The 16,910-nt window shown below is 37.6% G+C and overlaps 1 protein-coding gene across 1 annotated transcript in view; it reads right to left on the bottom strand.

The window, feature by feature from the left end:
- PCDH15 (protocadherin related 15) overlaps window positions 1-16,910 on the bottom strand; it is a gene marked incomplete at its 3' end in the record, with an annotated part of 1,266,261 nt that overhangs the window by 399,673 nt on the left and 849,678 nt on the right. The window contains exons 10-11 of the mRNA XM_080641959.1: window positions 15,109-15,228; window positions 8,375-8,485 (exon numbers count right to left, since the gene is read on the bottom strand). Coding sequence (XP_080498085.1) covers window positions 8,375-8,485; window positions 15,109-15,228 — 231 coding nt within the window. The remainder of the gene's footprint in view (window positions 1-8,374; window positions 8,486-15,108; window positions 15,229-16,910) is intronic.

A 16,910-nucleotide genomic window follows, 5' to 3' on the forward strand; every position in this document is an offset into this window, starting at 1 on the left:
TGTTGATCTATAAAATGTGAGTTTTTAGGTGGGAGAGTTGGAAAAAGAAAAGGCCAGAGAATCTATTGTGGGCTCAATTCCCAGTAGGGGACGTGCAAGAGAAAGCCGATGGATGATTCTCATCATTGATGTTTCTACCTCTCTCTCATTCCTCTCTAAAATCAATAAAAATACATATTTTAAAATATAGCTCAGAGATAACTAAATCATTGTCACAATCCACTCTTTTTTACAAATAACATTTTTATAAAACTAAAAATATTTCAACTGTGATCATATAAAGGTGATAAGACCTCTAACCGTCAGATGAGTATATGTCAATTCCTTTATCTCAAGTGAAAGGATTTCTGAAAAATAGTTTAAGCACACACTATTCTTGATCTAACTAGAGATAAATGCTTGTTTCTAACTCAATCAATACCTGCTCTATATTTAGAAGTATATTAAGTTTAATATTGATTGTACTGAGTGGGGCCAGAAGGATGTGGACTCTAACAAATACTATGAAATTATGTGTGACCTGGTTTTAAAATGAGTCTGAGGCAAATATGTCAAAGTTTGGATTTAGTTTTGAGGCAACGTCATAGGAAACTTGGAATAAAGAGCCATCTAACATTTAAATACTCAGTACTCAAGTAGTTTATAATTTAATAAAATGGCTGAAAGCACTAACCGAACTAACTCATAGATACATATATTAAAGACTCTTTCATTGCCTTATCAGGTATTTGCAGTAGGAAAAGAAAAAAAAAGCAACATATTTAGAGTTGCCCTGAGTCTTTTGACCCTAACTCAGTTAACCAAGACCTCAGAGGTGTCTGTCTTGCTTCTGCTCACCAATGATAGATGGGATAGCACTGACTGAAAATTTAAAACTTATCCTAGCAACATGATTCTGTTAAATTTCTATATTCAGAAAGAAAAACAGCTGTAACAAGATTGCCTTGGTCTAAGTCACTTTAAAAGTATTCCTTTTTCTTTTTCTTCTCTTCTTGAAATTGCATTTTTATTTGAAACATTTGCCTATCTAAAAAAAAGTATACATACTAGTAGACAGGATAGTATCATAGTTTATATGTCCACATGCTTACCTATCTTCATTACTTGAACATTTTATAAATGTTAAACCATTAACTGCCATCTTCCCACTTCAGCTCCCCTCCCAAGAATATGCCCAAGAAATCGGCAGAGCTCCAAAATATAGGTGTAAAATGAGCACTTCTTCCACATATCAGTTGGCAGTAGACAGGTCAGGGTGGGGGTTACTTCTGAAAAGTTGTTTACATAGTTTGAATCTAAAATTATAAAAATTATTTTTATATCCAAGCTCATATAATTCCAATGTGTTGAAGGAGAGCTGACATATGCCATTTTGGCACACTATTTATATTGAATTATCATTACATATGAAACAGCTGGTACAAGAACAACACTTTGACCCTCCTTTGTACTCCTGAATGCAGAAAATAAACTTTCATATGAAAAGTAACCTATCCATACTAGGATCATAGAAAGCATGCTTATCACCAGAAATAGGGATTTTAGAACGCAGATGGCTCTAAATAAACCTTGTTAATCCTCACTAATTTATTACCCTAAATCCTAATCCATTTGTTTTGACAATTCTTTACAAATTTACTGTTTCCTTGTCTAAAGTTATAAAAGTTGTTTCTTTTAGTCCTATAGTTTTTATGGGGCTCATGTACATATACTGGTAAAATTAAATTTGTTTTCCTCTTAATATGTCTTATTAGACCAGCCCAAAAAAGCTAGAAGGGAATGAGGTAGACGGTTTCTGCTTCTACAGTTCACATACTTTAAAAATATATGCTTAGCCATTAGGAGAAAATACATCCAAAAACTAAATAGTAGTTCTATATTTTATAAATTATATTTTTAATTAAAGACAACTAGTGTTTCTTCTCTATATTTGTTAAAATAAAAACGAGCATGCTATTAATAAGATAACTCAAAAATCATTCTTGCTATAATTCTAAATAATCCTGACAATTATTTAAGAGCTCTTGAGTAAATAGTCCTTAGTATTTTCCTCAGGATTAAAGTAATATAAAAGACAGTAGCATGGAAGAAAATCTATGTATAGAGATGAGTTTGATTCTTTTGCAACTTAGGATAACATCAAAATTAGAATCTGTGATAATAGAATGTATTGGAAATTTCAATAAAAGAAAACCCCATTGATTTTTACACTTCTCTGAAATTCCTTTCTGAGATTTTTTTTCTTCTTTTCTCTATAACTAATCATTCCTTCATTTGATATTCATATGGAAAATAAAAAGTGTGGATGATAATGTTATAAATCTATCAAGAAAACAAGTGACATATTTTTTAATGTGGGCCAAATAAAACTCTTCTAACTTATTCAAGAATATAACATGTTCACATGGATAAAAAGAACTTCCCACAAAATTTGAATGGTTCTCTTTGCAAACCAATCAAATATTTGTACCATAAACAGAGCCAGGCCAAAGCTGAGTAATGGTCAGTATTTCTCATCAGACGTAGCCTCTTAGATACCATCTACTTTGAAGTCAAAATACATAGTTCAGATTTCAACTTTCCTTATAACTTGCAGAGGTTTTATTTATTTTTATTTTTAAAATATGTTCTTGCCCAGCCAACATGGCTCAGTGGTTGAGCATCGACCTATGAACCAGGAGGTTGTGGTTCAATTAATTACCAGTCAGGCAAATGCTTGGTTGCAGACTCGATCTCCTTTTGTGGGGTTTACAGGAGGCAGCTGATCAATGATTCTCTCTCATCACTGATGTTTCTGTCTCTCTCCATCTCCCTTCCTCTCTGAAATCAATAAAAATATATTTAAGAAAAAAAAATCATATTGATTTTAGAAAGAGAGAAAGGGAGAGGGGTAGATAGAAACATTGATAAGAGAAACACTTAGATTGGCTGCCTCTGCACACCCCACACTGGAAATGGAGCCTAGAACCTGGACATGTGCCCTGACTCAGAATCTAAACTGTGATCTCTTGTCTCATGGAACAACTCTCAACCACTGAGCCACACCAACTAGGCAACTTGCAGAGGTTTTTAATGTACATAGTTTAGTTTCTACATCGATTTACGTACTATCAATAAAGTAATAAAAATATAAAAGAACTAGAGGCATGGTGCACGAAATTCATGCATGAAGGGGGAGGTGTCCCTCAGCCTGGCCAGTACCATTTCCAATATGGGATCCCTCTGGCAATCCGGGACCCCTGGCTCCTAAGCGCTAGCCTGCCTGCCTGCCTGATCACCCCTAACTGCCCTCTCCTGCCAGCCTGATTGCCACTAACTGCCCTCCCCTGCTGGCCTGATCACCCCTAGCCACCGTGGCTTTGTCTGGTTGGATGTCCAGTCTAATTAGCATATTACCCTTTTATTAGTACAGATAAGAAAGATAATTTTCTATATATGATATCATTATACTATATAAACACAACAATTAAACTATATAGATACTGGTATATACAAACTAGCATATGTTTAACAACCAGCTCTTTGAGATAAGAAACACTGATTTATAGTATCTGCCACTTGCAATACTGTAAATTCTTCCACTATGACCACAAATGTGAGGTCAGTGAACTCAGAGTTAGGAAGAAGTACCCACAATTGACCCTCAAGCAAGTATGAGCCAGATTTTCAATCTAATAACCCACTGTCTTCAGTAAATTACATATCAAAAAAGTAGAGACTATAGAGAGTCTTCTTTATAGTTTGTGGGACTGTGATATATTGCAACACTGGAAAATAAAATATTATCTACTCACATTAAAAGTAAATGAATATATATGTGTATATATGTGTATAAATATACATTCATATATATATTCATAGTTATTCTGTTTTTAAATTACCCATTTTAAACAGTAAATTAGAAGTACTATAGTGGTTTATGTTATACTGTAATGATCTCAGAATATAATCCAAGCATTAATCTAAGTTCATTTTTGTTTGCTAACATAATAATTCTGACACACACACCACACACACACTCACACACACACATACACAAAACAGGGACAAACAAAATGATCTGGAGTTGAACTCAGCTAGAGGGAGTTGCTAGGGAGGAACAGTGACATCACCTGGGACCTGATGTGGCAGTCCTCAATCAGGTCCTCAGGTCCGTCCTGTCCATCCATTCCACCCATTCATAAAATGTAGGGATGTTGTTAAGGCAGAATTCTTTGAAAGAACCAATCAGAAGCCAGAAAAAAAATATATATATATATATATACCCTTAGACAAAGAATCTTAACCAGCAACCCACATGGGCCCCCTTCCTGCTGCTCCCTGCAGCAGGAAGTCCATCCATCTTTCAATAAACTTTGTTTCTCCTTACCATCTTTGCCTATGAACTCATTCTTCAGTTTCGGGAGAAAACAAACCTGGACCGACCAGACCAGAAGTTTTGGCATCAAAACCATAGAAAGAGGCCCTAGCTGGTTTGGCTCCGTGGATAGAGCATCAGACTGTGGACTGAAGGGTCCCTGGTTTGATTCTGGTCAAAGGCACATGCCTGGGTTGTGGGCTCATCCCTACTAGGGTGTGTACAGAAGGCAGCCAATCAATGATTATCTCTCATCATTGATGTTTCTATCTCTCTCTCCCTTCCTCTCTGAAATACATACATATATATATATATATATATATATATATATATATATATATATATATATATATATATACTAGAAGCCCGGTGCACAAAATTTGTGCATGGAGCGGGGTTTCCCTCAGTCCAGCCTACACCCTCTCACCTTGGGGTATGTCCAATTACAGGGATGGGGCCTAAACTGTCAGTCAGACATCCCTCTCGCAATCTGGGACTGCTGGCGCCTAACTGCTAACCTGTCTGCCAGCCTGATCACCCCTAACTGCCCTCCCCTGCTGGCCTGGTTGCCCCTAACTGCCTCTGCCTGCCTGCATGATTGCCCCTAACTGCACTCCCCTGATGGCCTGCTTGCCCCCAACTGCCCTCCCCTGCTGGCCAATTTGGTTCTGATTGGTCGGTTTCAATGCCAGTCAGCGTCAAAAACTCTGCCTTCTAGACACCCTGTGGCTCCCCACAGCACCCAGATTTGGTTCTGATTGGTCAGTTCCTATGCCAATCAACATCAAAAGCTCTGCCTCCTAGGCAGTCATTGGTTCTTCACAGCACCCACATTTGGTTCTGATTGGTCAGTTCTTATGCCAGTTAGCATCTCTGGGCCTATCACTGGGGCTGATTAGAAAGGTGGGGCTGATCAGGAGCCCCCATGGAGGCCTGAAGAGAAATGGAGGCACGGCTGCTGGCCAGACTGGGAGAGAAAGAGAGAGGCAAGTGCTAATCAAAAGCTGCCATAGAGGCAACAGATCAGTCTCTGCTTCTCTCTTCAGGCCTCTCTCTGGCCCTGATTTGCAGCCCCCTCAGCAGTCAGTACTGGGGCACCACGCCTGCAGCAGAAGCAGTCAGCACTGGGTTGCCACAGCAACCCAGAGCTGACTGCAGGACTGACTTCCAGTTGGTGGAGCCTTGGTCATTACTGGTCATTACAACCCAGGGTTTTTATATTTTAGGACTAGAGGCCTAGTGCACAAAATTCACACATGGGGGGGGGGGGGGAGGTGTCCCTCAGCCCGGCCTGTACCCTCTCCAATCTGGGACCCTTTGGGGATGTCCAACTGCCGGCGGGATTGGGCCTAAACTGGCAGTCGGACATCCCTCTCACAATCCAGGACTGCTGGCTCCTAATCCCTCACCTGGCTGCCTGCCTGATTGCCCCTAACTGCTTCTGCCTGCCAGCCTGATCGCCCCCTAACTGCTCACCTGTCAGCCTGATTGCCCCCAACTGCCCTCCCTTTCCGGCCTGATCGCCAACAACTGCACTCCCCTGCCACGATCTGCCTCCTCTGCCAGGACTGGCCTTCTCCATGCCACGCGGAGCCATAGGACCTCCAGGCCTCACCACGCAGAGTGGCCGCCAGGCCCCGCCTCCACTGTGCACGTGGCCATCTTGTGATGGCCATCTTGTGATGATGTGAGGGTGTGACACCATAGGCTATTATTAATATATATTAAAAAAACACACAAAGAGAAACTACAGATAAGGGGAGACTGCTGTAAATTTGTTAGAATAGCTGATGGAGGATACTTTCCTTTTTTTTCATTCCCTACTGTCTTTCTGTTCTGCTATATGAATAAGATTACAATGCATAGGGGTCCTTAAAGACACAAGATGGCTTCGAAGGCTCACTACCTTTTCAGAATATCCCTGTCACTTGTTATGGGGCTTTTTTAATGTTTAAAGCTATCTGTGGTCAGCCTTGTTAGTTTTTATTCCTAAAATGCATTCTTCTTAGTGCCAGCATTATTTTTTCAGATCATCAATGTGCCCAGCCCCAGAAGATGAACCATAGTTGTTGTCATCCAGAGATGATTATCTCCTCCCCCTTAACCACAGATAGACTTCCTCAACTTTCCTTTCTGCTGTTCCGGCTCATGTGATAATGGTGTATAAGGAAAAGTTGTTCCAGTGTCCTCTCAAATAAAAGGAGACAGAATCAACCTCTAAAAATAAAGTATTTAGCACCCTTTCCACTTGCTTACACTCAGTTTTGCTAATAGGTAAAATATTCATAAGCACCCAGCAGACAAGGCATTACCAAATTTCAGGGGAAGGGGAATACTTAAGGATAGAAGGGACCCAAATCCTTATATACTTGATCTGTCACACCAAGCCTTGATACACAGCAACCTAAGGCTTTTATTAAAATAATAATAATATTAATAATAAATGTTAAAGTTATATAAGCAACTATTTTGAGGCTTTCTATTACTACTGTCCACATACAATGGTTATAGACATTGTAGCTAATATTTAGTGAACAATTATACAATAAACTAGAGGCCTGGTGCACAAAATTCATGCATGGGAGGTGTCCCTCAGTCCAGCCTGCACCCTTTCCAATCTGGGACCCCTCAAGGGATGTCCAATTGCCTGTTTAGGTCTGTTCCTAAACGGAAAGTCTGACATCCCTTTCACAATCCAGGACTGCTGGCTCCCAACTACTCTCCTGCCTGCCTGCCTGATTCCCCTAACCACTTCTGCCTGCCAGCCTGATCATCCCCTAACCACTCCTCTGCCAGCCTGATCGATGTTTAACTGCTCCCCTGCTGGCCCGATTGCCCCCAACTGCCCTCCCCTGCAGGTCTGGTCACCCCTAACTTCCCTCCCTTGCAGGCCTGGTCCCTCCCAGTTGACCCTCCCCTGCTAGCCTGATTGCCCACAACTACCGTCCCCTGTAGGCCATCTTGTGGTGGCCATCTTGTGTCTACATGGGGGCGGCCATCTTTGACCACATGGGGGTGGCCATCTTGTGTGTTGGAGTGATGGTCAATTTGCATATTACCTCTTTATTATATAGGATGATAGCCATGAGGGTAAAGATTACCAATTCAGTAGTTTTCTACTTTTAGTGTACTTTGGAGTCCCCTGGGGAACTAATAAAAAATGCATTTCTAGCCCTAAATGGTTTGGCTCAGTGGATAGAGCATCTGCCTGTGGACTGAAAGGTCCCAGGTTCGATTCCAGTCAAGGGCATGCACCCTGGTTGTGGGCACATCCCCATTAGGAGGTGTGCAGGAGGCAGCTGATCAATGTTTCTCTCTCATCGATGTTTTTAACTTTCTATCCCTCTCCCTTCCTCTCTGTAAAGAATCAATAAAATATATATTAAAAAATGCATTTCTATCCTCTGAAATTTTTGTTCAGAGAATCTGAGGTTGGTTCAAGGAATCTGCATTTTTAATATGCTCTCATAGTGATTTGACTTAAATTGTTTGGTGGATCCTGCTTTGAGAAATACTTCAGTATGAGCTAAAAACCAATCACTGAAGAGCGGGGGTGTACAAGTGGTTCAGAGAGTGAAGTTTACAGTGAGTGGAAACAATCTTCATCCCCTATTCCCATGGTTGGCAAACTGTGGCTCGCGAGCCACATGCGGCTCTTTGGCCCCTTGAGTGTGGCTCTTCCACAAAATACCATGGCCTGGGCAAGTCTATTTTGAAGAAGTGGCATTAGAAAAGTTTAAGTTAAAAAAATTTGGCTCTCAAAAGAAATTTCAATTGTTGTACTGTTGATATTTGGCTCTGTTGACTAATGAGTGTGCCGACCACTGCCCTATTCCATCCCATTTGCCAGCTAGAAGAATATTTATACAAATTACACTGAGGCCAGGGCTACTTTATTTTCCAAAGGAGGAAGTGCAAACTATACTGAGTACTCTCAGAGAACTTACACATTTTAAACAACTTATTTACTTCATAAGTTCATAGGAGAAAAGTAAGAGGAATTGAATAAATACTCACATTAGCTTGAATGATGACATAGTAGCGTGTTTTATCTTCATAGTTGAGCCTCTTCCTTAACACTACATTTCCAGTCAACATGAGGGGAATTTCAAAGGTGTCATTGGATGTCTGAAAATAAGTGAAGACAAAGATTCAAAATCATTTGAATATATAATGCATTAGGGATTTTGATAGTGTAATTTAGTACCCTTAAAAGTTACAGAGAGCATGCTTATTATTTAAAAATAGAATATGAGTGTACACTTCAGATTTACTATTCTTATTTCTGAAAAGTTTTTATTTTGATCAATGGGTTTTATCAGAGTCCTTTGATAATGGTAACCAGTAATCCTGTTCCTTGTGATAGTTTAAAAAATATTTTAGGTTATTTCTAAATAAAAGTCTAGGTATCTGAAAAATTTCCCTGTTATTAAATTACCTTTTCAGCACTTGTTTTATCACCAAAGGGCTCAAATATTCCAATTATTCTACATAATATCCCTTTTCAACGTTGGTGTCCATTCTGTATTCTAAACTTTTTCAAGTATTTAATCCAGCTATTAAATTGAAACACTATTTTTATGAAAAATCAACTATGTTATGGTTTACTTTTTATTCATACCTGGGAACTGCTGCTCATTAGTTAAATCTCCTACCCTGTCAGGGACTGAGTTTTTTCCTGGTAACATGCATCTCATAAGGGCAATTTCCAGCATTCTTTCCCTCAGTGTAAGACAGTGTATTCACACCTCAAAAGAATTTAACTTATAAGATCAGTCTCTTATCCATAAAAAAATTCCTTACATCACTCTGTGTTTTAATGCTATTTAGAAGATTGATAAAATGGTCTCTCTATCGTGATATCAATGGAGTATTGCATAGAACTAGAACAAATAGTCCAAATATGAATAGCCACAGCAATCTCGAGAAAGAAGAAAAAAGTTGGAGGAATCATGTTACCTGATATCAAACTATACTGCAAGACCATAGTAATCAAAACAGCATGGTACTGGCATAAAACCAGACACATAGATCAATGGAACAGAATAGAGAATCCAGAAATAAACTCATACTTTTATGGTCAATTAACATTTCAACAAAGAAGGCAAGAACATACAATGGGGTAAAGAGAGTCTATTCAGTAAATGGTGTTGGGAAAATCAGACAGATAAATGTGTAAAAAATGAACTTAGACCACCTTCTTATACCATAAACAAGAATAAACTCAAAATGATTACACACTTAAATGCCAGACTGTAAACCATAAAAATTCTAGAAGAAAACATGGGCAGTAAAATCTTGGACATTTCTAGTAGCAATATTTTTCCTGACATGTCTTCTCAGGAAAGAGAAACAAACAAAAAATTAAACAAATGGGACTATGTCAAACTAAAAAGTTTTTGACAAGCAAAGGAAAACATCAACAAAATAAAAAGACAACTCACTGAATGGGAGAACATACTCACCAATAATACATCTGATAATGGGTTAATATCCAAAATCTATAAAGATCTTATAAAACTCAACACCAGAAAAAAAATAATAATTATAAACAACAAAAATCAAACAACCCAATTAAAACATTGGCAAAGGACTTAACCAAAGAAGACATACAGATGACCCCTAGACATATTAAAAGATACTCAATGTCACTAATCATCAAAGAAATGCAAAATAAAACCACAATGAGATATCACCTCAACCTATCAGAATGGCTATCATCAATAAATGAACAAAAAAAAAAACAAGTGTTGGAGCGGTTTTGGAGAAAAGAGCCCCTTGTGCACTGTCCTTGAGAATGTAGATTGGTGGATACAATGTGGAAAACAGTATGGACTCTCCTTAAAAAATTCAAAATGTAACTGTCTTATGACCCAGCAATTCCACTTCTGGGAATCTATCTGAAGAAACCCAAATCACTGATTCAAAAGAATATATGCACCCCTATGCTCATTATAGCATTATTTACAATAGCAATGATTTGGCAGCAGCCAAAGTGCTCCTCAGTACATGAGTGGATAAAAAAACTGTGGTACATTTATTCAATAGAATACTACTCGGCTATAAAAAGAAGGAAATCTTACCCTTTGCACTAGCATGGATGGACCTAAAGAGTATTCTGCTGAGTGAAATAAGCCAGTCAGAGAAAGACAAGTACCAATTTCACTTATATGTGGAATCTAATGAACAAAATAAAACAATAAGCAAAATAGAAACAGACTCATAGATACAGAGAAAAGATTGACAGCTGTTAGATGAGAGAGGTTTTGAGGTGCTGGGTGGAAAAGGTGAAGAGAATAAGGGAAAACAATAAACAAACTCATAGACACAGACAACAATAAGGTAATTAGCAGAGGGAAAGAGGGTAAGGGGAGGAAGAAGTTAAAAGGGGAGATAAATGATAATGGAAGGACACTTGAGTTTGGATGGTGAATACACAATACAATATATAGATGATATAGAATTTTACAGCTGCTGCAACTATAACATTTTATTAACAACTAGAGGCCCAATGCACAAAATTTATGCAAGGAGCTAGGCCCTTGCAGCCACGGTGGCTTGCCTTGGCCCTCGCAGTTCCAGCTTCGTCCGGAAGGTCGTCCAGAAGGACGTCCAGAAGGACGTCCAGAAGGTCATTCAGCTGTCCGGTCTAATTAGCATATTATGCTTTTATTATTATAGATTCTCATCCAATAAATTCAATTAAAAAATATGTCCAAATCTTTAGTTGATCTTGAAACCACACATGCATGGGGAAGACTACACACAGATAAACTAAGAAAAATTATATGCTGAATTGAGATTTGAGCTGCATCCGGGAAAGTTTTCAATTTGAGTCCAATCAAGGTGTCTGCTAAAATAAACAAACAAACAAAACAAAATAATTTTTGAAGGAATATAATGAAACCAAGAGTCTTTCCACAATGTAACATTTACAATGTCCAGAATAGAGTCCAAACCAAATTGATATATGATGAACCAGGAAATGTGATCTCTTTTCAAGAGGAGAAAGTATCAAGGAAGATCAACGTTCGAAGAAGCAGACAAGGACTTTTAAATCAGCTATTCATAACTATGTCTATATTAAGAGATGTAAAAATAATATTATCACTGTAGGTGAAAAGCTGAAAAAGCACAACCAAGAAAAACAAACTATAAAAATGTGGAAAATCAAGACCTAAATATTATACTATCTGAAATTTAAAGAAGAACATACACATTGAATATGTTTAATAACAGAATGGAGATGACAGAGAAGACAGCAACCTTAACTATAGATCAACAGAAAATTGACAGTTGCAGATAAGTGATTAAAATCTACTGAAAATATTTGAGCAGAGCATGTACCAATGGAGAAATATTTAAATGCCTAACATTCCTGTAATTGCCATCTCAGAGGAAGAAGTGTCAGGAAAATAGGCTTGACAATATAAACAAATAATGACTGATATTTTCTTTAATTGGTGAAATAAAAATGCAGAGCTTTAACAGCATGGATGGAACTGGAGAGCATTATGCTAAGCGAAATAAGCCAGTCAGAGAAAGATAAATATCACATGATCTCACTCATTTGTGGAATATAATGAACAACATAAACTGATGAACAAAAACAGATCCAGAGACAGAGAAGCATCGATCAGACCATCAAACCTCAGAGGGAAGGTAGGGGAGGGTAGGGGTAAGGGAGAGAGATCAACCAAAGGACTTTTATGCCCTAACCAATGAACACAGACACCAGGAGGTGAGGGCATGAGTCGGGGGAGGGGGGGGAGGGGCGGGGAATGTGGGGATAATGACACATATGTAATACCTTAATCAATAAAGAAAAAAAAATAAAAAAGAATTTCAGTAACCTATTTTAAAATAGATAATAAAAAACAAACAAATAAACAAAACAACACACATACAAACAAAACTACAATTTTGCATGCCATAGTTAAGTTGCCAAGCACTCAAGATTAAAAAAGAATCTTGAAAACATACTGGGAAACATGATTCAAATTTCTATTGACTTCTCTTATCAGAAACTCTGAAAGCTATTGTTTAAAGTAATGGGAAGAATTGATTTAAATAATTCCTATTACTGTAAGGCAGAAGTGACTTCTGCAAATTTCTACAAGGATAAAGCAGATTCTGCAAATGAATAAAACCCCTTGGAGTCTAAGCAGCTATACATATATTTTCTGAGTGGTGGGAATTCATTCCTCATGAGAACACAGCAGAGCAACTCTGGTTGATGGTTGTCTTATTGGGAATCAGGACCAGCATTGTCGTATTTCTATTTCTTAAGAGAGAAGAGAAACCAAGTTTTGAATGTGAAATTTCATGATTGGCTCAAAAATTATTTAAAATGATTTGTGACCAAACAAAATGTTGAAATCCAGGTCACTAATTTGTAATTTCTGTTAATGATTAATGTAGTATCATATTAAAATAACAACAACAAATAAAACTCTAAGATTTTTAAGTAGAATAGAGCAATCTACACTTTTTACGGTTCATCCTACAGTGTAAGATTAATCTAAAAGAAATTACATTTGTGGTTGCAAAAGCCAGAGGTAGCCACATTTTTTAGGTTAAATATGTTTGTAGTATATACAATTTTTTTTAAAATTAAGAAATTAGTAGGTGAATATTATGCCATTGTTACTGTAAGGAGAATTACTAAAAATAGAAGAGTGGCAGAATATTAATACCATCAGGTATTTCTCTCTCATAGATCTTACTAGAGAAAAAAACTGGTATTGAGGTTTATACCACGTTTCTATGATGCTAACGGTGGATTTTCTCTGTAAGGACATGACTGGGTTAATGTTTTCTCCTCCCATAGATCCTAAGTTAAGTGCTGTCATGATGCCTTATTCTGCCTCATTGAATTAGAACCATGCCCAGAGAATGTCTTTATTTATTCCACTGTACTACTAGCTTGCTGAAGGACATTTTTCTTTTTTTTTCTTTTTTTTTTTTTTTTTTTTTTTTTTTGTAATTTGGAAACTGCATGTGGCTGATTGGCTTATCCAATCTTTAGGCAGTAAAATGTATATATTGTACTTTATGCCAAGCTTACATATCCCTGAAAGGGAAAAGCATTCAGAGGAATTACTGCACAGCTAACAAGGACTTTCAGCCTCACAAAACTTCAAAAAGATAGCTTCTAAGTAATACATTTTGTCTCACACTATAGCTAAATCTTGGATTTTTTTTCTAAAGCAATGTAATAAATGTTTCCCTAAAATACATGGTTCGGCCATTCTATACTTGGCTGGGATGTTTCATTTATACAACTTGAGGAGTAAAGATTAGGAAATGACCTTCATAAATTGTAAGCGAGGAACATGGCACACACATATAATTAATTCTTTTAAAAACCTAAACAGTAAAGAAAATAAATGGTTTAGAAATAAAATGTGCAGTCAGCTGCCTGTTTGTACTTTTAAGGAAAATCTGTTTCTCTTGCCCTTTTCTCCTCTATTTCTTTGATCTTTTCCACTCCATTTCTTGTGTAACCTTACATCCTTTATTGTCCTTCTCTGTCACTTTCTCATTACTTCCCCATCTCTTGGTTTCACGTGGAGACATACTTTTTAGGGGAAAAACAAACCACTCCTCGCCCTCCCCGTCTTCCCTTGACCCTACTATGCCCATGGGCTTTTTTTTTTTTTTTCTTTCATTTTTCATTCTCTAATTTTTTGGAAAATTTTAACACAACTATTTTACTAGAACACAACAGAGAAAGAGTGGTGCACATGCTACTCTGAAATCAGAGTCCTGACTCTATAGCTTAGCAGTGGCTGTGTGATACCAGGTAAATCACTTCACCTAGGAGCCTGTTCTCCTTTGCAAGAGAGATACTTCTATTAACTGATTGATTTCTGAGACTAAAAGGAGAAAATTCATTCACAATTCACTTAATTCTCACAATAAACTTGTGATGGAGATCTTTTGTAAATTTTTAGTCTGAACAAGCACAATCATTTCTGTTGTTTGTTTAAAGCTTACCTAAGAAATATACGATATAAAAATAAAGATAAAATATTATCTTCACCACTTTTTATATTCCTAATATTAACGTAAAGGAGAAGCATTCCTTTAGAAATTTCATTTAAGAAGTGAGTTTAAAACTATGCTTTGGGAAAAAACGAGCAAACAAACAAACAAACAAACAAACAAAAACACAAAAACTATGCTTTGGGAAACTTATGATGTTCTGAGAAGTTGCCTTGGGAAAAGAGGAAGACAAGATGGCAGGCACAACACCAGCTTTAGCTTCAGCAAAACAATTCTGATTTCATCTGTGTTAAATATATCATTGGAAGAAATTAGTTCACAGCCTGAAACACCCATAGCCAGAGGCTCTGTCCTCCTCTCCACCTCAGGTTTCCTTGGTAGGGAAGTGGCAGCAGTGGCATTCCTTTGTAAGTTCCATAAAGCGTATGAATCACAGTGGTTATACCACGTCCAATGATTTCTTTAGAATGCTTAGGAATCCACAAACATCATGGAGATTTAGTAAAAATGCCATATTAAACCTAAACACATTTTAAATGATTCCCTACAAATACCACCAAAAAATGAGCTTTTCAAAGCATAGCCCACATTTAAAAGAATGCAATTTTGAGGTAGTACTTAATTATACTATTATTACTAATGTGGTTCTAGGAGCTAATAGAAGAAATAATAAATATCACGAGAAGTAGGCATTGATTTTATTTCTCAGCGTGAAGTCACACTGCAAGTAGGTATGTACATACCGGATCATCTGGATTATACTGAATCACATATTCTATCTGTCCGTTTGGGCCATCATCGATGTCTGTAGCTCCATTGTCTCCTGCAAATCCTGTAAATATCGTGGTGCCAACTGGGGTGAGCTGAAAATAAAAGAGGAAATCTGTCGATTCTCACTTCATCAGCACACCAGAACTGTTCCAGCACAAAAAACAGTCCTTTATTACACAAAGGAGAGTGGACAGCTGCCCACAATCACAGACCCAAAGGGACTCAAAGGAACCCTTGCAAACCTTACATGAAAGCGTTTAAAGTCCACAATTACTAACATCATGGTCCTTGCATTTGGGATAGAGAAATAGAAGACCCAGATTCCGTCTGAAGCACATTTGGACCAATTTATGGCTTTTAGCATCTTAGCCCCTGTGGAGAAAATGCATCTGTTTTCCTCCTTAAAAACACCTTAATGCATCAAGTTATCTACAAGCTAGAATTTAAATTGTATGTGCAAGTGAGTTACTCTATTTTAAAATGAAAAAAAAAAAAACATTTCAGAGAGCTCAGTGAAATTCAGGTTGGTAATTACATGCAAGTGGCAAGTTTAAGCAAGAATGTCAAAGACAACAGATGCCCCAACTAGCAAAGGAGAGAGAAAGCAGGGCGTTGATTTGTGCTCACAAGATTGTTTGAGTAGGAAGCTGTTATGTGATAGGAGTTGGTCATATATTTTCATTTGGATTAAAACAACAACCACAAAACTCAATGAGGCATATACAACCAGGATTTGGTGTTTGGCTTTATTTCTTACTAGAGGCCCGATGCACGAAATTCATGCAAGTGGCTCAGCCCTTGCAGCCATGGCGGCTTGCCTTGGCCCTCGCAGCCCAGGCTTCGTCCAGAAGGATGTTCGGTCTAATTAGCATATTACGTTTTTATTATTATAGATTGATCTCCACCACAGAATCACTGTTATTTTGTCTTACCTGTATATCTGTGTACAATGTGTCCCTACATCCAGAGTCTCCATTCTTCAAGCTTTATCTGAGTATCCCTACTCATTAGTTATATTCCAACTTATTTATGGATCACCTTCAACAGCCTGATGGGAATGATACCAACTGGGGAGCACGTACCCTCTCTAAGGTGGCATTTGCTCCTCAGCCCCAGCAAATTCTTGGCATAATGGATAAGGAGTCATTATTACTAGGTCTTCTAATAGTCTAATTTTATAAGTAACCTCTTCATTCTAAGGTTGGCAACAGAATTTAGAAAAATAAATTATACATTTAATGGAACAAACAAAATACATCTACTGGCACAGTAACTCCTGCAGTTTGTAGCCTCCAATTTAGAAAAATAAAACACAATTATGATTTAAAAAATATACCAAAAGTACAAAGTACAACAGTGGTAGATTTCAGCATCCCATTTCATTCAGTGGGTATTCATAAAGTCAGTTCTCTAGGCAGGCAGCTTTAAAAGGCAAACTTTTGACTTTCTGCAGGTCAAAGAGACCTGAGATTGAAGTGAGAGGATACAGCTTAAATAGTGCATGTAGCCTTTACTTGATAGTTACCATCTGACCCAGCAACCCCTCTCCTGGGTATACCAGCTATATCCCCCCCCCAAAAAAAACACAAAAAACTAGAAATCACGTATTCACAAAGATATATGCACCCTATGTTCATTGCAGCATTATTCACGGTGGCCAAGTCATAAAGACAACCAAAGTGTCCTGCAATAGAGAACTAGATAAAGAAGATGTGGTACATATACACAATGGAATACTACTCAGCTACAAGAAAAGATGAAATAATGCCATTTG

The sequence above is a fragment of the Plecotus auritus genome, assembly GCF_963455305.1.
Source record: "Plecotus auritus genome assembly, chromosome: 9".
In the NCBI taxonomy this organism is placed as follows: Eukaryota; Metazoa; Chordata; class Mammalia; order Chiroptera; family Vespertilionidae; genus Plecotus; species Plecotus auritus.